Source organism: Geospiza fortis, unplaced genomic scaffold (genome assembly GCF_000277835.1).
Source record: "Geospiza fortis unplaced genomic scaffold, GeoFor_1.0 scaffold134, whole genome shotgun sequence".
Taxonomy (NCBI): Eukaryota; Metazoa; Chordata; class Aves; order Passeriformes; family Thraupidae; genus Geospiza; species Geospiza fortis.
In genome coordinates this window covers 1,579,119-1,605,995 of record NW_005054396.1, presented here as the reverse complement: position 1 = coordinate 1,605,995, position 26,877 = coordinate 1,579,119, and the positions used below count along the sequence as shown (strand labels likewise).

At 42.0% G+C, this 26,877-nt stretch overlaps 1 protein-coding gene across 1 annotated transcript in view; it reads right to left on the bottom strand.

The window, feature by feature from the left end:
* Nucleotides 1-1,704: 1,704 nt before the first annotated feature.
* Nucleotides 1,705-26,877, bottom strand: part of MEIS1 (Meis homeobox 1) — a 106,247-nt gene continuing 81,074 nt past the window's right edge. Inside the window, exons 9-13 of the mRNA XM_031060949.1 lie at nt 24,606-24,682; nt 7,405-7,463; nt 6,100-6,189; nt 5,737-5,832; nt 1,705-3,266 (exon numbers count right to left, since the gene is read on the bottom strand). Of these exons, the coding sequence (XP_030916809.1) occupies nt 5,774-5,832; nt 6,100-6,189; nt 7,405-7,463; nt 24,606-24,682 (285 nt within the window). The 3' untranslated portion in view covers nt 1,705-3,266; nt 5,737-5,773. The remainder of the gene's footprint in view (nt 3,267-5,736; nt 5,833-6,099; nt 6,190-7,404; nt 7,464-24,605; nt 24,683-26,877) is intronic.

Genomic DNA, 26,877 nt, shown 5'->3' with positions numbered 1-26,877 from the left:
AGCCCCGCGCAGCCTCCAGGGCCGCGGAGAGCAGCGGAGGCACAGCCGGGCGGCCCTGCCGGGCCTCTCCGGGCCCCCCCGGTGCGGTGAAAGGAGGGTAGCTAGGAAACAGCGAGCGGCCCGAAAAGGCGGAATTTCCAACGTGTAAAATGTTCTTAACGGAGCCATTGAGAGAGTGCAATAAGGCGTGAGGGGGAACTAATCTTCCCATTTAAATGTTTGTGGCAATTTTATCTAAATGAATTTTAATGCTAAACGAGGGATAATTCCCTATTTGTAACCCGTTTACTTCTCTTTCCTGTGCCTCTGAAGCTGTCTAACATCATGCGATGAACAATAACAATAAAAATACTGTCAAGGCATATTCTTCATTTTGAATGTGTTATAATTACAGCTGATTAAATGTCTTGGGATGCAATAGTGGATTTAATTTGAAATGTGCCCCCCTCCAAAAAAAAAATAAAGGTCCCATGGAGGAAGGTCTGTGCCCCACTTCGCAGCGGCTGCGAGGAGAAGGGACGCGTGTGCCCTCGCCTGCGAGAGGGCGGTTTGTTTTTGTCTTCCAAGAAATCTTAAAAAAACCCAAAAAACCCAAACACATAAAAACAAAACAAACAAAACGAAACAAAACCAAAGAACAAAAGCAAAAAAAGCGAGCCCCGTTCATCCACGTTTTGGCAGAAAAATGTCATTACTCTGGCCTCACAAAGAAGGAGCCGGGATGTTCAGCCTCCTAGGCGGTACAGCGGCCCTTTAAAAAAACGGGGGAAAAGGAGGAGGAAAAAAAAAGTAAATTCAGAGTTAAAAAAAAAAAAAACAGGGTGGGAGGAAGTCCCAGCCGGGGAGGAGAGGCCCCCCTTTGGTGGCCTGCTTCATTCAGAAAGGTCTGCACTGCTTGCCTGCAGCTCTGCCTGCACCCCTGCCTCTGCCCAGCCCGGGGGTACGCCGGGGGACGCGCAGAGCAGGGGCCCCCCGGGAGTCTGCCCTGCAACCCGGGACACCTCCCGCGGGGGGTGCCGCCTGGCTTGGGAGAGGCTGGGGGGGGGTTGCACTATTTTGCCTTAATTAAGATATTTGTGTCATTTTCCTAGCCCGGGGAATCTCTATTTTTTCTTCTATAGCTGTGACTTGACTTAAAGCAAACGAGGTCTCGCAGCCTGCACAGGCCGTCTGGGGCTCTCCCACTCGCTGGCTGTGGTGCAAAAAGCACAAATGCGAGAGGAAATTGGTTAATGAGGGTCTGCACTGGCCTTGCTCGCACAGGTCCAGCAGCACCTCATCCCCTTACAGATATGCGTTGCCCAGGCAATGTTTGCCAAGTTTTATTTTCCTCCTTCCTCAGTATGCTCAATTCCACTAAGAAACTCAATAATTTGAACTGTGTATTACACTATAATTTGGGAGGGAGAAGGGGTAACACTATTTACAAGTTTCTGTCCAATAATGCCCCCCTACGATATTACATTTATTAAAAGGCAACAGTTCCCATCCTGACAATTTACAGTGCAAGTTCCAAGAAAGTTTCTTTATGCAGCGTAGCATTAGTTTTACATTCTTTAAATATGACGCTGATATTTAAATAGCAAATGATAGGTAACATCTCCAGAGCCAGCTGAATTTTGTAGATGCTCAGCTCTCAGCCTGGGATAGAAATGGCTACAAATACTGCATGGGGACAGGAAACAAATTTTGCAAGCAGTGGAGTCACCATGACAAAAAATAATCTGTTTTTATTTTAGATTCAGATTTCATTACTGCACTCAAACTACTACAACTGGGCTTTGAGTTATTATACAATCCAAACTGTTTCAATCAGAAACTCTAAGACTCAGTGTGCAATGATTATTATTAATAATAATTAGCTCCTTGGTTTCTTGATAGAAAAAGGCTATCAACAAGCATTTGTTTAACCACAACAAAAGTATAATTAGCTTATCCCACTTAGTAAATCTGTATGCATGCCAACTCATACCAAACTGCTACTTTTACAAAAAATTGCAATAATACAGATCATTTTTCCAGTCCTTTTTGCACAAAATTTATTTACAATGTATACATAAATGCTCCATGATGGGACTATGGAAAAAAAAATGCACACATGACCGATGTCTTGCCCAGAAAGAAAGTCAACATATTAAAAATAAATCTTCAGTCCATGTTTTGAGCTGCATAAAACAGGAAGTGATGTACAAGGTGGTGGTTGCTGCATGGGGACAAGGATGCTCTGATGTGACAATTAGGCTTCAAATACACTGCCTTTCCGTTTCCATGCTTCCTCCTACCAGTCTCCTTAAGACACTGCCTGCAACAGCTGATTAATCATTGTTGATGACTTCAGTTTTTCCCATCCTTCCCGATTTACATCTGTTCAGGCCAATTCAAATATGGTGAGTAAATGAATTAGACATGCAAATTCATGCCCCAGGCTAGAAAGAGAGAGAGGGAGAGAGATGGGGAGAAAGGCAGAGAAAGGGAAGAAAGACGGACAGAGGGGGGGCGGGAGAGAAAGAGTGCGCATGGCTGAAATCCTAGGATAGAAGAAAGATTCTTCTGCCTGACATAGTTATTTTAATGCTCTAAAAATCCTGCAAATAAGCCCTTTCTGTCATTTGCAGGATAAGTGTAAGGCTTCTTTTTTAATGTAAGGAGGCTTCTGGAGGAAGTGAAGAGCTATGGAAACAACACACATAGTGTGGAAAAATTTCACATTTTTTTTAAAAAATCTATAAGAAACAACGTAATATGGATAACAGTATAATAGCATTTTACAATATTTCACTCTTTGTTTTCTTAATGTCTTATATAGGTATTCAGCATGTCCCCAGAAGTTGACTTCAGTTGGTGTTTTCCTGCTTTTCAGGGTCCCTGTGAAGAATTGGAACGTCCCTTGGTCCAAAGTTGACGCCAAGAACTCCATAGTCATTGCAGAAAGACAATGTTTGAAATCTACCATCGTTGCAGACAACGTGTATTTCCCTTAAGCTACTGAGCATGAATGTCCATCACTTGTCCGCTCACTGCTGGCTCGCCGGTATGAAGCATTGTGGGGCTTGATGCTGACATGGGCATTCCAGGGTGGGGTGGTCCTCCATGCATCATCATCGCTGGGTGGTGAGGGTGTCCAGGAATGTAGGTATGCATGGGGGGGCCATGACGCAGCTGAGCAGGATGGGGGGGCATCTGGGGCGGCGTATAGCTTGGCTGTCCCATATTCATACCCATTGGACTACCCCGAGACACATAATCCCCTGGCATACTTTGCAGCCCTGCAAAGGGAGAGAAAGAGGCGGCGGTGAGTGGTGGGGACTGGCTGTGGCACTGGGCTGCAAGGCTGCTCTGCTGGGGCACGGGGAGGCCGGGCTCCAGCCCGAGGCAGGGCGCGGAGTCGTGGGCGCGCGAGTGCCGCTGCCTCTGTGGAGCTGGGAGTCTGTGAATGGGCTCACAGTGATGGCAACAGGAATGGCCCCCAGGTCAAAAAGAACCCCCAAGAACATCCCCCCACTTCCAAATACAGAGTTTATGGAGACAAAACAGCTTTCTGCCTTTATGGTTAGGAATGTATGTAATGGAGATGTTCCTGATCTGGAAGCATGCCAGAGGCGGTGCCAGCCTGAAGATGGCTAATGCCACACGGAGGGCTCTCAGGTGGGCTCCATTCCCCATGGGCTTACTCTAGCCACCTGCCTTCGCCTCCCCACTTGTAAAAGCACGCTGGGAATACAAGGCAGAGAATCTGCAGCAGCTAATGAGGGACTTGGGAGAAGCAATGGGTTAAATAGGTGTCAAGGTTTATCAACAGCTATTCATTTAGCTCTTGAGCCTGATCTCTTGGAATCTGTCCCAAATATTCGCGCCATTCAAAGAGATGCAATCCAGCAAGGACATACATCACTGAACAAAGGCCTCATATGAAGCTGAAATTGATAGGATTACTAAGTATGATTGCTAAATCAAACTCGTATTTTTAGACACATTAAAAATATATACATAATCAATAACAGTTATCAATTATTTCTTTACCCCCTGATCACCTCTGGCTGCAAAAAAAATCAGACTCCCAACTCAGTCAAACCTTTCAGTGGGTTTGGGAGAACAATAAGAAAAAAATTGGACCTAAAACAATAAAACCTCCTGCTTTCTGTGGACCTCTGCCTTCTGCTTGGATTGCTGTAGCTGATGGGAACTGACAGGTGTATTGTTTCGGAGAGCTATAAGCTCCATAATCATCAAGGGTGAAAGGCATACGCTATTGCTAAGTAGGTTCAATTGGCTTTAGTTCTAAGTAAGAGCGCGCTGTGAATGCGCCGAACACCTTGGAATCAGGTCTCAAGGCTCTAGCAATGAATAGCTGCTTAATCTAGCCTAAAGGAACAGTTTTGAACTAATGAAAATTGCTTATAAAATATACTGTACTCACAGCTCTTTAATCAAAAAAGATGATAATATTTTTTGTAATAACCTATTAATTTAATTGGTCACGAAGCATAAAATACATCATTTAAATTTAATTGACCCAGAAACTAAGAAACAATATTTAAATTAACTAAGCTAGAAATTTTCATGATGAGGTAATAAGGCTATTGCATTCCCAAGCTCAGAGGAATGTTTTCACAGCTAATTGTTAAAACTTAGTTTTGACTTGGGCTCAGAGAAGACTACTATGAAATACACTCGCCCTGGGTAACTTCAAACCCTATGTTAATATAGGCTGGGGGCACAACAAAGATGCTGAAATAACTCTTTTAACTCCAGAAAAAGAGCAAGAGAAACAGAATAAGGCACCATTAAAACATGGTACCAAGTGTCTTGGTGTTTCAACCCACTTAACTATTAAGAAAAAAACAAAACAAAAACCAAAAATTTGTATAATGTATTTTTCCCTTGAAAAAGACAAGAGGGAAAAAAAAACTGGGACAGTTTTTCTAGGCTTCCTTTGCGAGGTCTGCCACTGAAGATTGCATTAATGATCTCTATTTTTGTATACTGAATAAGTCAAATCCATTTGTCACACTGCAAGTGATGGCATACTTAATTTGGATATAGTCAATTAGCCTGGGCTAAGCTCCATAGCCTGCTGCGCACACCTCTATTTTGTATTCTCTCTTTTTCCTTTGCCACACGTAATCCCATTATGACGGACAGACAAAGAGAAATAAACTTGAAAAAAAAAGAAAAAAATCAAAGTTTCATCCATTGCTTTCCAAAATGCAACTAAGTGAAGCTGCTGGGTTTTGCTTGGCGTTTTTTTTTCCCTACCCCATGAGAAGTCTCTGTTTGGCTTTTTTGGTGTCTTGCAGGTTAGCGGGAGAAATGTAACTCATGCATCAACTGCGGTTAGACAGATTTATGACACTTTGGGGACATGCTCTTTCCTCTCCCTGTGCTGCTGCAGACCGCTTACATTTTGCAAATCAGTCTGTTGCCAAGACGACGGGCTCCCCCACCTCCCTGGCTGCTCCTTGTTTTGTCATGTGCTCGGGGATGGATAATAGCATCAATGTATGGCGGCGTCGATGTACGGCAGCGTCAATGTACGGCGCGCGCGCGGGGGGTTTGGGAGCTTGGAAAGCTTGAGCTGAACCAGAGGGAGAGAAAACCCAAAGGAGCCCAGGCGTAGGATGGATGGATGGAAAGGAAGGAACAAGCATGAGGCTATGGGCAGGGAGAACATAGGGAAATGCAAGAAGACAAATATCCCTCGGACAAAGTGAGAACAAAGACCTCGTTTGTACTTACTTCCCCCTGGCTTTGCCATTGGTTACCTAGGTGAAGGTTACATGTAGTGCCACTGCCCCTCCATGCCCATATTCATGCCCATTCCACTCATAGGTCCTAGAGGGAGATAAAAATCCAAGAAGATGCCAGAAAATGAGCAAAGTCAACAGACAGTGCCAAAAGCCCCTTTCCAAAACACAGCATGGCAGAGGGTCCAGGACCACTCGAGCAAGGAGACGCCTGGTTTCCAGTGGTGTGGAAGGTAGGCAGAAGACAGGTGAGGCAAGCAGTCAGCAGGGACGGCGGCAGAGGGCGGAGGTGTGTTTACCTGTTGTGGTGCGACCGAGGTCACCCGTGAGTGGGCGATGCTGCCCAGGGGCTTACCTGGTGCTCGGATGCCCATGTGCTGCTGGCCGTCCATCACAAAACCTCCCATTGGCTGCCCATCGGGGTTATAGGGTGTTCCTTGACTTACTGCAAAGGTGCAGAACATTTATTTTTAGCAACAGCCAATATGGTTACCTCTTCTCACGGCATCGGGACACAATCCTCCCAACCCATGGGCTAATGATGCCAGCTCTAAAAAGAGGGGAAAACATCTACTGTGTGAATTTAGCTATTGGACTAACAGGCGTACTTGGTTTTGGCCTGATGTTCTTCTGTAAGTTTGGAAACGAAGTTAGCAAACTGAAATCTTGAGACATGAGGAGCCCCGGCTCCAGCTGCTGCTGCTGCTGCTGACGTCAATGCAAAAACCTGTATAGGAACCGGATTTTATGGCTGGAATAGTCACACTGAAATCTCAGTGTGTTAAATTACACCCTTGTGCCTTCAAAGGGCAGGACCTGAACATGTCCATGCCAGATATTTATGTCTAATGACGAATAATCAAATGTACTTGAAGAGGAAGTGTGGCCCAAAGGCATCTTGGACAACAATGGATTTGGAGAGTTTGGCAGGGAGACTCAGAAAACAAAACCAACTGGGAGTAATGGGCTATGATAATCCTTGATGGTAAATACCCGCAGAGATCCACGAGACAAGACCCCAAATAGAACCAACGTGTGGAAATGTAAAGTCTTTTAAAAAAATAGAAATAAATACCTCCAAAGTAAACAGCAAATGCTCAGCAATTCCAAAAGAAGAGCCAAGGGACAAAACAACCCTATACAACTACCACTACCTGAACTGGAGGTTTTCACTGTACATTAAAAGCTGGCTTCAGAAGTAAGCTGGCTTAGGTTATTAAAGCACATAAAGCTCTACCTCATTGTATGTCTTTGAACTTTACTGAGTCCCACAAGTGATTCTGACCCCTTTGCCCTTTTGACAGGTAATAAAGTTTACAGCAATTCCACACCAAGCCATGCACCAGGGAGTGGTCACAGGAGCAGAAAAAGCTGGGAAGGAAAACTCCAAACAATGACTAAAAAAATACAAGAATAATTTGGATCATGTTCAGAAAGTCTGGTCATGGAACGGAACATTTTACTTTCCCTTTTTGAATTTTCAATGTCTTTTTTTTCCAAAATTATTAGTCATAATGAAAGAAAGTTGCTTGTATTTTAATTGTCAGTCACTCCCAGCATTCACTGCTCACTTATTTACCAGGTACTGGATCTCCTGGTGAATGGCTAGAGGATGGTTTTTGCCTGTGTGGCTTGAATACAGTTACTACTGGGGACTTGCCTGCTCGATTGGACTGGTCTATCATGGGCTGAACTATTCTTCTTCTAGCATTAATAAACCTGCAAGAAAAAAGAGGAAAGCAAATGGTTAGGGAAGGGATGTCTTCCACCCATCCCCAAGCCCTCTCGCCTTACTGTGGTGCTCTCCATCAGGCTGCATGGGGATGCAAATACTGCTAAACCTCTAACCCGGATGACCTTTGAGAGCACAACCTTGGGGTTTCCAAGCTGATTTATGTTTGCCTGCTTTTTACCACAGTCGGACACTTCCATTTCATCTTTTCATGGGGGAATTAGCTGAGTTTTCAGGAAACAATGCCAGCAACGCCCTTCTCAATACAGAATGGGGCACCAAAAAACCAAAAATGTGTGAAGCCGGTGAGATGCTCATGAGGGCATCTGCTACCTCCCCCCTCATTAGTGTCATTTCTGCCTTATGTCCTCTGACTTCTTTTTCCAATTTTTTTCTTTATCAAAACCTGTCCCTACCTCTTGCAAACCTAATTCCCTTTTAATGCCCACTATTAAGATAATGAACTGTGATGGCAGAACCCCATCAAATGAGGGAACGTCTGGACTTTTATCACCACTAAGTCACACTGCTGGGGACTTCAGAGCCATGCATTCCTCCTAGCCATTTCTTGGTGGGCTTTTCCCCCCCTCCCTCTCTTTATGCAAAGTCTGAGGGGGTCAAGGCGAGGTCATAGCTTTACAGTAATTGAATTTATAATCCTGTTTTCTCCAGCTAGGCCTGACCATTTACAGCAAACATCTTGTTAAACTGTAATTACTGGACTACTGAAAATTCCCCCCCAAACAATGAAAAGAAGATCTTTGGAAATAACAAAAAAAAGGAGGTACAGTCATTTTTAAAAATAGCTATCTGCAGCCCACTCTTTGTGTTTTTGTAGCTCTTTGTCTCAGTTAGTCCTGCAATGCTTATTTGGAAATATTCAAAATAATTTGGAGAAAAACAGAAGAAGGGGATAGATCACAAGTACCCTGGTCTCCTCATGGTGCTGAAATCAGGAGGCTGGGAACCATGGCTGGGAACTGTCTGAATTAAGACCACTTGAAGAATCTCTCTTGAGGTTTCATTCAGCAGAAAGTTTACTTAAAATCCATTTGGAAAAAATCTACATTGAGACTTAGTCATGGCAAAGCTGCATAACCAGACTTTGCGCTCTTTGTGAGAGAGAAAAAGAATAATAAAAATATGTATGCCACAATATTTACTAGTAAAGGAAGAAGTGTGAGTGTGGGCTAAATAATAGCACACTTGTGAAATGGAATAGAAAAGTCCACAAGGGAATAGTTGGTGCTTGTTTTCATTGCCTTTGCTTGGGGTGGCTTAGCAGGAGCTCTCCTACCACAGAGATAAAGCCACCAGGATCTTTCCACGGGAATCAGCTCTGCCCACCCATTTGCCTTCAGTAGAGGGGAGAAGAATAGCAAACCACTGCCCCATGCTGTTTCTTTTGCCCTCATCAAAGACCAGCACAGTGACTTCAGACTCCTCCTATCTCCCATTCCCCACTGACACCCATTACCCAAACTCCTGCAAAAATTAATCAAGATGTTGAGTCTTTATCAAACCTGTCTTGATGAAACAGGCTCAAAGGCACCAAACCTGGGAGCCAGTCTGGAAACCTTACACCTGAACTAGGTCATGTTTTGTCAGCAACAGTATTGGATCAATTTTTTCTACACGTTTCCAATAAACACCCCCTCTCGACTCCAGCAAACAGTGTTGCAAATCAGTTTATCATTATCTTGTACAAACCATGAAAATTAGAATCATGTGAGCAGAAGGTTAGACTAATTTTCCTTTCTCATTATAAGCACAGGTGTAGCACAAACACCATGTGAAAAAAGCAATTAAAAAAAACCTGCTTTTTTTCCCCCATTAGCTGCCTTAGCTCCATGACCAATTAGAAAATTGTTTAATATCTGTAATCTGCATTTGCAGAAAGCAATTTTCACAGTAACTCTTCGAAATAAAACAACACCACAAAACCCTAGTGCCTCAGCCATTTCTTTTTGTGAGTCTGGCAAGGCTCTTGCTGTGTTTTCTCCATCCTTCTCCTGCCTCACTACTAGGACCTGGTAGTGTGGCAGGAGGAGAGAGGTAGCTGTGAGAGTGACTGGTCACTGAAATAACTTTTACCCCACATAAATGCTGAGCAACATTAGGCATGTACAACCTCAACTTCACGATTTTTTCTTCCTTCTCCTCCAAACTACAAGCACTTTTAAGATAGAGGGGTGCCTCAAAATAATAAACTGTACTATATATAGTATTGTTCATATACTAATATCCTAGAATAAACTATATACTAGAGTTTGCCAATAATTACCCACAAGATGTGCCTATGGTAAAACATAATCTCACCTGTTTGCCCCACACTATGGTTTGGGATATCTGCTTTAAGAACATTTTACACACAGGTACTTAACAGTTATCTTCTTCCTACGCATTCGTGCAAGTATTTTCTATAAGTAGCAATTCTGCCAAACAGCTCAGTGTTTGGATGTCTTTGGGGGGAATTCAGACACAAGAACATTTTCCTTCTGGGCAAAGTAATAAAATGACATTCTTGCTCCTCCCACTAGAAGTCAAACGGAGGTCAGCTCCCCATCCTTGTATCTGTTTAAATAAACTGGTCCAGCTGTTTGTTTCCAGGATGCCCTTTAACCTTCTGTCCCATCCTCCCTGCCTTTGTAACACAACGCTTTACTTTGCATTATAGTAGACTCCAAACCACTGAGCATTAAAAAAAAAAAGAAAAAAAAAAGAAGAAAGTATTCACTTTCAAGTTTCTTCCTGCATCCCAAACCTAGAATTTGTAAGAACCTATCAGATTAAAACAATTAACGTAGCTTGCCTTGAGAGAGCACAATACAGGCTGTGATGTTTATAAATCACATTTGAGAACTTCTTGCAAGCAAAACTGCAAATTAGCTGTTGCTGCAGAAATATACTGGCATGTGGTTAATTTCTTCATACTCTTAGTTTTTTTCTTTGAGAGAACAGTCAGGATCTTTTGATCACTCTTTGAATTTCCAAAGTGCCAGGCTGATTTGTACATCAGCAAAAACAATGGAACAGAAAAGCTAACAGGAATAATCTCCCTTCCCCTTTTGCTAAATGTTCATATTCACCTATCTTAAGAGAAAGAAATTCTAAATCACTCTAATCTTTAAAACTTCAGAGAAATTAGGACCTAAAAAAGGTATTTGCATACTAACTACTACTGAGATGGAGTATTATCAAAATACAATTTAGCATAAAACTTAAGACAGATGTATAGCCTTACTCATGTGAGTAAAGAGCCAATCAGGCTCAAAGGCTTGCATGAAGTATTTTTCTCCACACCCGTGCTCTGTGTCATCGTATCTTTGCTCTGATGAGGAAGGGGATTTTTTGGCTTGAGTTTTTTGCCTCAAAAGGGTTGGATCAATAGTGGCACAACAACATAACATCCCTCAGTGTACAAGTTGCACTCAGCAAAGTGATGCCTTGGGCTGCCTTTTTTTTTTTCTTCCTCCATTTTTTTAGAGGATTTTTTCTTTTGTTGTTTTGTTTTGTGAAGGGAAGGATCTGGCATGGAGAAAACATTTGAACAGTTGGGCAAACACAGAAGTTTGAAGTATTTCCTAATTTTTTCAAGTTAACTTTTCCTTGTTCTTTTCAGACACATGGGATTGCACTTTCTGCCATGTCTGAAAGTCTGAAAAAGCAAGAAAAACCCAGCAATTCCACCTGCATAAACCTAAAGGGGAGGAAGAAACCCTATTTTCTCCCATTTGCAGTTTACTAGGATGTTTTCTCTTAGGCTTCTCGCCTGGGGTCTGTCTGCAGAGGTCACGGGCAGACTCCCTGGTTGGTGCATGGCTGGTCCCACGGGTGAGTTCCAGCCCCAGCCCCAGGGATGCAGCAATCTGCCTCTGCACTCTGACCTTCAGCTTGGCCGCCCTCACTGCCACGCACAAGTTTTGTTTCTTCTCAGCAAGAAGCTGCATGGCTAGTGATGACAAAAGACTTATTTTAGTTGGAAATTGGCTACAATAATAGCAGCCAGAGAGCAAGGATTTTCAGAGGGTCACCAAACCCTCCAAAAGGCACAGCTCGCTAAGGCTCAGGTTACAGCCCAAGTGACATTTTCCGCACAGATCTGTTCTTTCTCCCTTCCCCTTGTATTTCACTTCTGTTGAGTGAATAAAACAAGACCTTCCTCTGCTGTCACGAATTTCCAAAGTCACCTTTGCTCAAGAATCGACAGAGCGATTGTGGGGACTTCCAATTTGCAGTCTTTGAATGAAATTTTCCAGGACCAGCTGTCTGAAAGGAGATGCCGAGACTTTGCGGTCTATTGAATTTTTCTCCGTCCCCAGCCCTCCAAAATGAGGAGAGCTTCACACCATTACTGACTTCTGCTACTTGGAGTCATAGGCTGCTCCCTCTCAATATTGTCCCAAAGCACTGCATGTCAGAAGTCTGCGTTTCACTGGCAGAGCCAAGAAATTCCCGAAAATCTCTCTGCCTCATTTTCTCCTTGAGCTCCTTCTAGCAAACCAGGCGTAAGAAGAATGAGAAAGCCCACATTACCTACAAACCCCAGTGCTAAAATCTCTCATGCCACTCTGAAGAAAACCAGTATCCCTCTTGACAACAAACAAATCATCATTTTTATAACAGATGCCAAAGTAAACATAGCACTTCAAACTGGCAAATAATTCACTAGTAAAACCAGTTTCACTCTTTTCTGCAAGTGGGATCCTTCATTTATACAGCAGCAAAACAACATTCTCTATTCAGCACTTAATTCCTCAACGCTTAACAGGTTTATCTCTAATAAAACCAATTTAAATGGAAAGCATGCTATAAACCAAGATTATTACACTTCAGTAACTGCTTTATTCCTTATTTTAACATATTTTCATTTTTTTCTCTGTTTGTTTTCCAGAGATTTTTAAAAGAGTCAGTTAAAGGAAAGGAAAAAAAACCCATACCAACAAGAAATTATTTCACCGAATACTTTCAAATGTTTTAAAAACAGCCTTGAAAATAGCAAGCTGCCTCTGTAATTATGAACAGAAAAAATAACTGCAGACTTTCAAATGGTAATCACATCTCCCTATCCCTAAAATGAGAAATAAATGTTAAAAGAGTGCTTACTGCCATTATTAGAAAGTTCTGATCCTGAAGTCAGTTAGTGAGCTTAATGACCCGTAACTAGCAGTCATTAGCGATCCATGCTCTCTGTACTCCCTTTATTTTTAAAGAAAAAAAAATCCAAGACACTCAAAAAACTTTGTTCAATTTAAAGTCAAACCTTATGAAATCATGTTTGGCAACTTTTCTTGGTTTCTTCTCCTCCTCCTCCTCCTCACCAAAGACAGTTCAGGACTGCAATACATCATTTACAACACTAAATGGAGGTAGGGAGGGAAGAGAGTATGAGGGCTGCTCACCGCCCACTCCAGACACGTAATATTGGAATATACTCCAAAGACAGAGAGCCCATCCATCAGGAGCATCAGAGAGGTCTCCTGCAAGCTCTCCTCTCCTCTTCCTTCCTCCTCTGCTGGCACAGCACCAGTGCCAGGGACTGTATATAGGGCTGAGGGGTATCGCAAGACAATATTGGAGAGTGAATTAAATAAAATACTATGCAAAAACTAGTGATGAAAAACCACTAATTAGCTGACAAATTTGATGTAAAGCACTAATGAAAGCCATATGTGGTTCTGCAATTTAGTTTTAAAAATAGCTTCTGACTTCAAGCATTACTATGTGACCCCACCAATGGATTCATGTTGTGCATTCAGAAAAGTTGCTCTCAAACAGGAGAGTGCTATCAAATCTCTATCCAAACCAAGCCTGCTAATGCAGGGAGCATATCGAGGGCAAAAATAGAAAGCAGAGAGATGAGATCAGGTATGTGCTCCTTGTAAGAGAGCTGGCTATGCCCTACATTTTGGCTGGCCCAGCACGCACCAGCTCCACCTTTGGCCACCTCCCCTTCTCCTGAGCCCTTAAGCATGGGAGCTTGGCAACTGTTCCAGTGCCTCAACACCCTCACAGGGAAGAATTTCTCCCTCATTTCTAAAGTAACCCCACCCCCTTTCGATTTAAAGCAAAACGCAGACATGGTAATTGCCTTGGGGTAGCAGTGACCCTGGTGGTGGCCTGTCCTCTGGACACAGAAGGGATGGTTGGTGGCTTTCTATTGAGGTGGGACACTCAAGCTCCTGGCCCTGCTTCTCTCTTGTCCCAAAAGCTCCCTTAGCTCCATCTCTCTGCAGAGCTTCTTGAGGAGTCTTTCTAGGAGAGAGCTGGGCAGCAAACAATTCTGGTTTGCAAAATTTTGCCTGTTCTCCAGCAGGATGGAGCTGAGGCCTATTTCTATTTATTTGGCTAGTTCTGAATGAAAATTACGGAAGGGACTTGCTGGGGAGGAGTGAAGAGCAATTGTGCCTGGGGAAGGGATTCCTGGAGACAAGTTTTCCTCCTCTGCCCATCTCCTGTGCTCTTCTACATCACAGGTGAGCTGCTGTTGGCCTTTCTGGTATGCTCTCCTTCTCCTCCTCCTCCTAAAAAAGCTTAGCCAACGTGGAACATTTCCAGATCCAGTATCCAGGCATCTCCCCAACGATGCCAGGGAGTCAGAACAGTGTTGCAGGTCTTGGCTGCACTGGGGAGAACTCTCAGCAACCTCATTCCCTGACACCACAATTCCCTCGGGGTGCAAAGCAGATGTAAACTCGCCCTCAGCAGCCAGATGATGTAAGGGGAAATCTTTACATGGCAAAGCGCCAGCAGAGCTGACCTCCCGTCTCTTCCCTGCTCCTAAATCCCAGCGCAGCTGTACTTTGCTGATCTCCATGTGCCACAATTAGCCTTTAAGGAATATGGCAAGGATTCATGTAGTAGAGCAGCACTAAGGCTGCTCTAACTCCTGCCTAGAACAGCACTGGCCCCTACAAAGTGGTTGCGCAGACAACATGCTGGCAGACAAAATCCTGACTCCCACAAAAACACTTGTAACAGAGGGTGTGCAGGCTCCCTGAGAGCTTTGAGAGCAGCCCAGGCTGAGATGCACATCTCCCAGCTCGGTGTTTTTTGCACAGCTCCAAGAAGGGTCTGAACATCAACTTCCCATCTGATCCTTCAGGAGAGCTTCCCTGGACTCTGTAACTTGGGTCCTGATCTGGTGCACACCAGCAGTGCAACCCAGCAGCTTTTCTTCAGCAGATCACATCAAACCAGCAAACCAGGCCCCATTTGATGGCAGGGATTAAGCTGGGAATGGGTGAGAACAGATAGTAAAATACTGGCTATTTCTTTGAGAACATTCCTCCCTATTGCAGCAGTTTAATGTCCTCTATCTACTCAGCATAACCTCGTTTTTGGTGGAATGTAGAGTTTGTGAGAAGTGCCTGCATGATCTCTGAGCTTTCTCATGCCATACGAGTGTTCTAAACACAAGGGGTCCTCCTTGAGGTCCAAGGTTTTTCCATACATCAGATGGTGAGCCTTGTCCAAACAGCTTTTTCCTGTTCCCTCCCTGTCCACCCCACATACAGCATGGGAGTTGGAAGCTGTGCCTTGTCCTTCAGCCTGAGCAAAAGAAGAGAGGCTGCTTCCACATCTGGCTGCTGGTTTAAACATGTTCCCACTCACTGAAGGGTGTGAGAAAGGACCTGTCTATGCTCCTGGATGAATTCCTTCATCCTCCTCATGCCCAAAAGCAATGAAGGAGTATGGAGTAACTCCACACCCAGTCACCCCACACCAGCTCCTGCAGCTGGCAGGAAAAGGAGAAGCAAAGCCCAAGGTGGCCAAACCCAAACTTGACAAGTGTCTTTGGGAGAAAACACTCTCAGGGCCCCTAAAGAGAAAATATACAGGGCCAGTGTTTTGCACATGAAATAAGCTTTGACATTATTCTGGTCTATACCCCAAGACACTGGTTTGGGGTGTTGAGGGAAGCTTTATTCCTGTGGTTGTGTCTTCCCCACCACAATCAAGACAACAAATACAGGCACATTGATGTACTTTGTGTGATGTGGGCACCTGAAAAACTGGTTTGAATTCTTTTTTCCTTTTTTTTTCTCTCCCCAGAAACCACAAAAGATACAGCTCTGAGTCACAGCCAACCTGAAAAACAACCCCATACTTCTGAACAAACTCTCTGTGCCCCAAGACATCCCACTTCAAAACATTGTTTTCTAACCACTACTAATAGCCTACTTTGTAATCTACTTTATCTAAACATAATTTCCCATTAAGTGAAGTGATTAATTTTGCTTCTAATCCTACTACTGACAGCATTATATTCAGGGCAGAAGAAAAGACACCCTCTGAAAACAACACCAACAAAACACACACAGGGAAGTCAGAGGAATGTTGAAGATTAAAAGAATTTGTGAGACAGGGGACAGACAAAGCTTAGGGATCAGCCCCCAGATGGTTCAAACCACCTTTATAACCCAGGTGGGAAGTCAGACATCTCTGGAATAAATCTGAATTCAAAAGCAGCTATTAGTATTGAGCTTTATCCCTAGCCAAAAAAGACACAAGGACTACAGTGCCTGGGCAAGGGAAACAAAATAACCCATGAAACTGTTACATGACCTAGATTTCATTGAACAACTGTGAAAGCAATGTTTTTTCAGCATCTCCTGCCATTTCTTTTAGTTTTGAAAAGTCAAAGAAAAGGCTGGTAGGTGCTAAGGCTGGTGTAGCCAGCCATGCATCACTTACACCAAAATCATTCCAGGGTAGGCAGGGCAAAACACACACCCTCAAAAGCACATCCTCACCCTGCCCCTCTGGCTGTGTCTCATTTTTGATAAGAGAAAATTGATTTAACCAAGAAAAAGGCAACATTTGCCCCATTTTTACTATTTCAGGCTGAGCTTTCAACCAGGCAGTTTGTTTCCAGGTGCAGCCTGGAGCAAGCGTCTGATTTAAGTGCGAGAGGGTCTCTGAGGGCACCTTTCTCCACATGCTGCTGTTTCAGTTTGTGAGGGTTAATCACTCTACACCAATCTCAGCAACTGTTGACACAAAATAGGTGGAGATCAGGTCTGTGCAAGCACAAAATACCAGAAAGGCAAACTATATGTAAACACTCTTCAGATAGCTATGACAAAAATAGACCAAAGCCTGACTTGCAAAGCAGTGACAAGCCACTACTCTCTCCTTCTGTCTTCCTTTTTTTTTCATATATTGAGGGCATGTAATTTTTTTAATATATATCAAGAATATTCCTTGCACTAAAAAGAAACCAAGACCTGAGAACTGTATTTGGAAGGACAGTGCAAAGCACTGCCCTTACTTCCAATGCAGCATTTCCACAACACAATAGTGTCCTGAATGGGCACTTTTATAAAGCCAAACTCTTGTTTTGAGATGGTGCACACCTGAATCTCAGTATTTTTAAATAATAAGAAGCAAGCAAAGCATTCTGACCCCTACCCTGATCCTGCAGAGCAAAGCTAGAGCAGGAGAGGAGAAAAGAGCAAGTGGAAAATGTTTGCATGGGTCCTATTCCATCTTATTTCCCTGGCGCCTGACATCACATTTGTTACGAACATTAATGCACCAACTAAAAAAAGTTTGTTGAGTATGAGACCACCCCAGAAGAGAGAAAAGAAGTTTTTTCTTGGCTGCATATTAACCTCTTGCTAGTCAGGACTATTGGCAGGTAAACTCTGCTTGCACTGTCTGATGCTCTGCAGTGGGAACCAATGTTACTTCCTCTCAAAAAAGTATCTATGTGACTAAAATAATACCAGCTTTTGAGGTTTATTTTGCTCAGTGCCCAGGGTGTCACTAATTAGCTTGTCACTGTTAGCTTGGGCCAAATGATTTCACATTTGCTTTAGAAATAAATGGGGTTTCCTTTGCTGTTTTTTCCCAGTCTGAATCCAGGGGCTGTCAGAGCAATGGTTAGAAACATCTTCCTTGGTGCTCCTGAATGGGATGACCCTTGTTTTAGGGCAGTTTGGGGGGTGTGGAAACTGACAAGTCTGGACTGAACAAGAAACGCAGGGTCTATTAGGTCTCCATCTTCTCCGCCTGAAGTCCCGGAGCCAAGAGGAGCATTTCCCCAAGAAAACTCTTTACTTACCTCCTCTGAGCACCCGACCGCTTTGGAAAACACCCAAGGCAAAACTGTACCACTGCTTCTTAAATTGATTCACCAAACCCAAACCCCACACATTTGAACCACTGTGCTGTACTTTAAAATGGCTTTACTGAACTAAAAAAGGAAATTCCAGCCTAAAATCCGGTGATCCCCCAGTACCTGACGGCTTTACATTCACAGCTCTTCCCCCTGCAAGCTATTTGCTCAGCTTTTCTAATAATACCTTGACTGCCTGGCAGCTCTCCAGGGCTGTCTAAGGCAATATGCAAGCTAAACATTATTTTTTCATCTGATTTCAATATTTTCTTATGAGTAACTATACAGGATTTTACCTAGTGAGTATTCCTGATTGCTGTAATTTAAGAACAGAGAAATAGACTACAGATGTAATATTATTATTACAATTGGCATTCAAGGTGAAAGGCATAACAATTAGCTAAGACTTAGTGAAAACCTAAATGCAAAAATCTGCTTGAAAAATCCAGCACATGGTACATTTAGAACAGCTAATTTACCTCACACATTCTGAACTGCTCAAATGATGTAACAATTCACCCAGCAAGATACTTTTACAAATAGTTTTCTTGGTGTTTTGAGGGGGTTTTCTTGGAGGGGGATGATTTTCATTCTGCAAACACCTACCATCTTATTCTCTAGAATATAAAACAATATTTATTTGTCAAACCCAAAATATATACTTTTTCTTTTTCCTATTTTTTCCTGCTTTTGCATGTATTCCCATTAACAAAACAGTGTTTAAATAACAACTGTATACATATTCTAGAATAACATAGAGGAAAAAAGTAAATTTTCTCCAAAATCTGATGGTTAAGTTCGTATTGCTGAAGTTGAGAGGATAATTTGTGAATGTTTTAACATTTACAAGTAAATAAGTACTTGTATTTACTATATCTGATTACTGAGAAAAGTATTTGTTATGTTCTTACACAGATTGAAATTGCATCTTGACCTTTTCTCATTTAATCTGTTTACTGCAACAAAAGCAGTAATAGATACATCTGAAAATAAGCAGATATTTTATTCTCCAAGGACTAAAAATCCCTGTGTGCGATCTGCTTGGCAAACCAAATATCTTCCCTGTTTATTGTAGTCTACAATTTGGTGGGCAACAGGGGTGAAAATCTAACCCTGCATATAGGACCAGCACCTGCTTTTGCTATGCTCCCTCCCTGCTGGCCTCCTCCCCCACTTACACCCTAAAAATAGTGCTTAAGTGGGACTAAAGTGGTGCACTGGTCATGTGCTGGCCTTTTGCTCAGGGTGAATATCACCCTCAGTGAGGGAATCAAGCAAAGATGATGTCTACGCTAAATGCCCAGCCCCAGGAAGGAGCTGTTCTGTCCCCTCCAGGGGTCTGGAATGGGGCTAAACACATGGGAAACACCAGACAACAGTATCAGTTGGATTTGGGGGTGTTTGTTTGGGTGTGCTTCAGACGCACCAAACCTTTGGCATGCTATGATATAAAAAAACACAGAGGGAAAAGAGGGGCCTGGGACTGTTTCCCAAAAGGTGGAGAGTTGTGAGGCCATTTCTCTTTCCCCTGCCCCTCTGTGGAGGGGCAGGCAGGGGCTTTCTGCGTGTGCCCCATCTGCACCTCTCCATCTGCACCTCCCAATCTGCATTCCCCCATCTGCTCCATCCTTAACCCCACCATCTGCAAGCCAGGATGAGCAGATGGAAAGGACACCCTTCCCAGTGGTGCTCCCCATCCATAGCTGGGTTCTGGGGAGCTCTCCCCCGTGAGAAGTGCAGAATTCTCCTGTCCCCACCACATCACTCTGTCTGCCCATGCCATGGCAAAGCATTTCCTCCTCTGCCCTATGCAACTGCTGCAGCAAAGCTCTACCACTAGTCTTACCCAGAAGCAAAGAAATGGAGGCAGAAGGAAATTTCCTGCTGGAGGAGAGTTGTGAGGGGACTAAAAGAGTAATAAATGATTTCTGTTTCTATGCTCTGCGCTGGCTGTGCTACATACAGTAAGGTGGTCAGCTCTTCCTATCCCAAGTCCATCTCTAATTTTCCACACTCATCTTTGGGCTGGTCTTGAAGCCTTTTTGAAATGTCTTTCTTACAGGGTTTCAGTAAAATCCACTTCATCTGACTCCAAGAATAACATTAGGGAAATTTTTTTATCACATTATTTGATACTTTCTTCTGATATGTTTGGTTGGGGTTTGTTCTGAGGTTTTTTGCAAGCCTAGGAAATTATATACAAAAATGACATTTAAAGAAGCCAAGAACACAAAATCAAGAACTCAAGAGTTAGGACACCATATTACTAGAGTTGCTTGCACCCTAGGCTTTAATGTATTTCATCACAGTTCAGTTACCAGCTCATGCTCCCATTTTTGATAGGGCTCAATGCCTCAAGCATCCCAATGACAATTATGTCTGTTATAAGAACAGGTCAGGGTATTATAAAATAAAAAAATCTATCTCTACAGGAAATAATCTTTGACAAAGTTGAATGACTCAGGCAGGAAGAAAAGCAAGCCAGTCTTGGTTCATATAGCCAAATACTGCCCTGGAGAAGAGGGTTCAGCTCTGCTGCTTCCTTGGACTGATCGAGAGCTACTGAGTAAATAATTGAACACAAAACTTTCGTCGTAAGTTACTGATTTCTCACTTCTCCATACACAACAGTGGACACTGGCAATGTAAGACACCAAGGCACTCAAAACTTGGAGTTTCCATGAAACATGAAGTTTCAATGATTGTCAGACCCTAAATGAGAACAAATTGCTATAATTCTGAGTCACCTCACAGTCCCAGACCAGCCCAAAACTTGTGACCTGGACTTCTATGAGCCTCACTTCTCCTGTGAACCAGGACAACATTTTTCTTTCTCTTTGTGGGGTAACTGTAAAAATACCATGCAGACCCAAACCTTGTATGCATGTATAGGCACATGGAGGTCAGGGAAAGACTCGGGTATTACAGCAGTAAGTGAGTGCCACAGGAAAGCCCAGCAGTAATTATTAATTCCATCTTCAAGCACGGTTTGAATACAGCTCAACGAACGAAGCACAGAAGAATGAGGGCAAGATAAAATATTGACTAGCTGCTCCAGCATTGTCTGGGCTGTGCCCTAGCTAGCACAAGGGTACTTGGAAAAAGCAGAATGGAAACACCTAATAAAGGCTGGACCTTTAAGGATTTGAATTCTCAATTTTTATTTTTTTTTATCATTTTAATGCAGTTGGATGCAATGCTATTTACAGAGACAATCACATTAAGACATGCACATATAGGGAGGTTATATAGGCACATTATTCTACAAGTATACAAACATCTTATCTGTGTGCACCAAGACTTTTCTAAAACATAAACAAGCATCTGACACCTAATGCAGCCCTTGATTAGAATTGCTCTCTCTTCTTCGTAGACTACCACCAGTAATTATTTACCATTAGCTCTTAATGGGAAGGGATTCAGCTGGGATGTAGTAAACAAGAAAACTGTATAGATTGTTCAATATAGCCTGACTGGCTCTCAGCTGAGGTAAGAAGTGATTGGATCACACCTGGATATTTCAATTCATTGTCTTTATCACCTGGGAAAAGCACCTTATTAACCTGTACCCATTCAGGTCTCCACCACGTCCATATAGGCATCATACAAGTGCCCCTTCTTGCTCATGTTACTGTGCTTGGAACGCTAAACTGCTGCGGGGTTAAACAACAGATATGACAGAGACCTGAATGATTCATTTAGACTACTGGCATTTGAACTCTGCTATCTTCCTACCTTCCACAGATTTATTTTTATTTTGCAGCAGGGTAAGGGCTCCCTCTTCCACAACAGAAACATCTGACTGAGGCAAAAAGATGGTCCTAGAAGGCAATGCTGGTGATTCACAAGTAAAGTTGTCATGTGAGGGGAAAAAAGGGAAAAATCCTCCGTGTGGATTATTTAATTGGTTAAAAAAATAAAATAACCCAATGAAAAGGGTCATGGTGAAAGGACTGTGGTATTTTTAAAGACATGTGCCCTTTCATGGATATATTTTCTGACACATCTCACATCATCACCCCATTCCTGTGACTCCTCCACATCAACAGGGGTTATGTGTATCAGCCTAGGGAGCCCCAGCACCAGGACAGCCCATATGTGAAAATCAACATTTTTTTTCATTACAGCACAAAACTGAAGCATGTAACCAGCACATACTGAAAAGGCATTCAAAATATGACAAAAAAATTGTTTAAATGCTTTCAGTCTCCAGAAAACAAATGCTCTCTTCACTGACTGGTCTGTGGCAAACTTCTAATTCCAGCCAGAAAATCCAGCATTCCCAGTCTGGGCTAACGACCATGCTACCAGACATGAGTTTATGTTTTTCATGCACATTTCATGTATTCCCACATGCTGTGTTGCTGCCAATAATTTATGACTGATCTGCACCCAGCCTGCCCTTCAGCATTTTATTTAATCTCTGCAACAGTGATTTACAATGACTCATCATTAATACAAAAATGTACATGTGTGTTAACAAGTTTGGAAGAATCTAAGGAGGAAGGCAAATTTTTTTTGTGAGTTCTGGCTGAATGACTTATGAGCCTGCCTAAGAAGGGCAAAACTAACCAGAAATTATATGTTAGCTCTTCCCTGCAGCAAAACATTAAGGTAGGAAGAGTTTCTTGTGCACATTGCTTTAGAAGAAAAGAGATCCAGCAAAATGTTTGAGAAGGTTGCTCCATAGCCCCCAGGATTTGAGAGGGGATGAGTAGCTCTCTGGTCACCTCATGGCTGGGTATTCCCCGTGCAACCTGCGCACTCAGCAACAGCTTCACAGTCTCCTTGCTCCTTAGCATCCATTACAAAGAGCAGGGGCTGCACTGCCATATTTTGGCATCTCTGCCCACCACCTGTGATTTAAGAAAGCCCCACTGCCTCCATAGTGTTAAATTGTTGTGTCTCAGGGGAGAGAAGGAGAATTGTCTCAGTAATTTATACAATTGTAACACCACAGAAGAATTACAGAAATAGCTCAAGTAGAGGAAGTCTGCCCTACATCCACAAGACTTCAGTTATAATGTTCTTTGACCTCTTTTTTTTTTTTTTCTTTGCACATAAGGAACTTTTAAGAACACACCTGACACAAAGCCAAAATAAAAACTCCTCATATTCGAAGAGAGACGGGTACTGAAAAACACCCTGGAAAAAAAACTGAAAGAAAACCTACTGAAGGTCACTCTGGAGAAATTCCACCACCTTTAGTTGAATCCATCCTATGTTCATCATCTTGAAAGATTTCTTTTGACAGACCATCCCAAACTGACACATTTGTCCATGTTGAATCCTGCACTCCCAGACCCCGCAGGAGCAACACACCCGCTCTCCCTCCCATCGTTAAACAAGACCCTGATGAGTACCCACAGCTTCTCAGTGCCCATTGAGACTGAAACTGAAGGACAAACCTACAAATTAGGGTAACACCTGGAGAGAGGCTTGAGAATGTAAAGTTGAAGTAAACACTAAATTTCTTCTGGTTGAGCCAAAATACTGTGGGTTGCACTACCTTGTAACACGTAAATTTTATGTTTTATGCCTTTTATTCCTCCATTTTAAATTAAGTATGTTTGAAGCATACTTAATATACACTAAGTATTTTGTATTTTCCTTTATTCAGCATCTTAAAGGGTTTCAAAAAATTGATCTCCCAGGGCTGCTGTGGGGTCACAGAAATTGATAACCCTTACAAGCTATGCTTATGTGAGCCTGCCTGCGTCTCCCAGATAGTGCACTTTGTAAATTAATCCTCCAAAGGCAAATATATTGTAAGTAGCTTGTTATCTCTAAAGTACTAAATTGAAGAATACATGGGATTATATTGACAGAAATTACATTTTCTGTAATGGGGTTTAATATATCTGAAATCTCTCCCATAGGCTCCTACGCTCTCTAAGAGAGGAGGGTTTGTTAATGTAGGTGCAATGGACATCAAGACCAAATTTATTCACTAAAATGGATTAGGCCATGTAATCAGAGCTTCAGTAATATTAATCTCTGACACTTATTGAACAGGAAAAAAAAAACCCAACCAACCAACTTTTGTCTGCAAACTGGTATTCCTCCCTCCCTTTTCCCCAGCAGGCTTGCTGTTTGCCTTGACCATTTTCTGGGTATTACTTCAAAGAGGATAAGGTTTCCCACCATAAACACTAATCTAAATATATTAGGACAATTAATTAGATACACTTAGTTTTACAAGGTATTAGATTGCAGTACACTTCAAGTATGACACTTGTTCTGGGATAGTGGGAGGAACCCACATTTTGATGCAGTATCAAAGGGTAATAAATCAAACTTTTTTTAAAAGAGGTTTGCTGCTGCATGATTCTTAAATCACGGGTAATTTTCACCGGTTGCCTTCACCACACCCTGAGCAGTTAGCAACCCAAAATCCACTGCAGAAACAGCACAGATCCTGACTTCCTTCAAATGAATCACTACGATAACAGACCAGGGGCTCCACCAACCCTTAGCTGGAACAAATAAATACAGTTGCTCCACACTGTACTTCAGCAGCAAAGAACCAGATTGTCCTCAAAGTTTATTCATAAACTGGATTTTGAAAACAAACTGATAAAGAGATTCAAGGGTGTCAGTCAAAATGAAAAACCTCTCTATGCTATAAAAATCATGACAGCAGCCCCAAATAACAATATGCTCAGCAGAAATGGGACCAATTGTCCCTGTTTTGCCCCTGACATCTCAACCTCTTCCAAGACCAATGTCCTGCAAATGGATGTGCCCTCCTATTGAAGAACAGATAAACTCAGCCAGAAAGAGGACTGGTATCAGATGTGAACGCACTGAGATCTGCCCAAATGATGGGAAAATAAAATACAGTAGCAAACCTCATACCCTCTACACCTGAAACCACTCACCTGGTTATATCCCTTTTGTATCAATAAACTTTTGGGGAGGGAAACAACAAGGGCAAGGTGTGTCCCCAAAGGAATAGCCAGAGGGTGCCAGTGGCCATATAGAAACACTAAGGAAAATTACTTACCAATTGTTCACTTGAAGTATAGTGAGCCCTGTGTCTTGTGCCAACTGCTTTTTCTGCTCTTCTGAAGGGTAAGGGTGCTATAAGACACCAAAATAAATACAAACATTTAAAACAATGTGCTTTTGTTTGCCTACCTTTTATTTTAAATTAAAAAAAATACAAACCAAACCAAAACAGAAGCGTGACATCTGTTATTGAAAGGTGAAAATGCTGAGGTGTGTCACTCTTTTATAATTATTAATGGGCTACCACATCACTTAATTAATGGCAGTAAAAGACAAGCTAATTATAAAGATTAGTGAAGTGGAGAAATAACTGCTTAGGATACTGACAGTACCTTGATACTTGAGAAGGATATTTGTTGCATTAGCTGAAAATTTTTTGTACTTGTCTCAAATGACTGATTAGAGTCAAATAATCTATTTTTATTTTCTTTTCTCTGTTTTTAACTGAACAACAAAGAATGTGATAAAGAGCTTCTCTGTAAAACTAAAACACACTGATGTTTTCTGAGATAGTGAAGGCAAAACTTGCCAGTGTCCCAAAATAATTTGCAAGTAAGATCAGCATCCTGAACATAAACAAATGCCTGTGTTTTGAACACAGGCCAATGCAAGGTCAACAATCAGCACATTTTTGCCTGACATTAGCATAGCTGTGCTGAGCTAATCCTAAGAGACAGAAAATAAATACTCCTTTAATTGAAGATAATGTTATAATTCAATCATAAGTTTCTTGTGAGAACTTGATTTGCTTTCTCAGAAAATTCGCTTCTGCATGAATACAGATTGCTTAATAAATCAACAGCAAAAACCACAACGAAGTCTGAAATGTAAAAATATCATTTCTGTCCTTCCCATCTATGCAAAAATGTCACTGCCACAAAATAGAATGGCCAAATACTGCAAATGTAACAGTTTAAAGGAGAAGTCCTGTTTTGAGGAACTGGTTCAGCTCCTAACCTGGATGCCCAGGTCTCAGCACATATCTAAGTCAGACCCGGACTGCTGCAAGGTGCTTAGTAGCATTTCAATAAAGATCACTTGATATAACTGGTTAGTCCTATCCCAACACTATTTAGCAGCTGGTTGTCACAAAGTATTTACACTGTTACACATTCATCCATTTTTTTTCCCCAAAAAATTCCCTTATTCTCTGGATGTATTCTTCAGCGTAATATTACATGAAACTGAAACTGAAACTTTGCAAAGCTTAAGAATTTAAAACCTCATAAAATCCCACAATCTTATTGGTATTATAGCTATTTGGCAGATTTTACATATTTTTGTAAACAGCATAGTCTGACTTCTCATGGCTATGTTACATGCAAGTATCACCTCACATTACCAAAGAGGGATTTTTCTTTGAATTTCAGCAACTTCTCTTAACTCAATATATCAGTTTCAAAGCCCACCACTATGGCCATCAGCTTCAAAAGAGACTTTTTATCTTTTCTCACCCAAAAATGTTGAGGAATTTTCAATTATTTTAAAAGTACTGTTCTCTTGACAGGAAGCTCACAGATGACCTGCACACCTCTAGACCATCCTTTTATTTTAAATTACATGAAACAGCTTGTGTACATGAAACAGCTCCAGAAATTGTAAAGTAAAAAACAGAGGGATAGAAATGTCTTCTTTTTATGGGCAATTTGCATTTTACACATGCAAAATGCAGCATGTATTTTACTGTCTGCCTTCTACACACATTCATCCAGACAGTGATACTCATGTCCATCTATCTGAACACATTTTTCTTCCCTTCAATGAAAAAACTCCAAACCCTACAGAGATGATTTGTAACATTTTCATCTTTACAGCTTACTTCTCATTTCATTACTTTGCTATCAAGCGAGGACAGAATTATTCTTTTTTTTTTCTTATTTTGCTTTGCCACCTTACATGTGATCTAATTTTAAGTAATTGAACAAACTGTGTCTAATTTCATGCAGCAAGCAATAATTACTAGACAGCCTCTAGCTATTGGAATTGAGAAGTCTGTCTCCATTAAGCAATTTTCAATTGTTCTGGACATTTTTTTTTTAATAGACAAGACTGGATAAAATTAGCCATCAAAATAATATTGTCACCGTAAAAATAATTGCTTTAAAAGTCCCAAACTACAAATTCCTCAAATTGTGGTATGTCTAAGGTCATCTGATTTTTTTTTCATATCCTCATACAGCATAAACTTTTAATTTCATGATAAATCTGTAATTGCCATAATCACATGACAGCCTGGGATTTCACACAGCTAATCCCTCTTAGCTAAA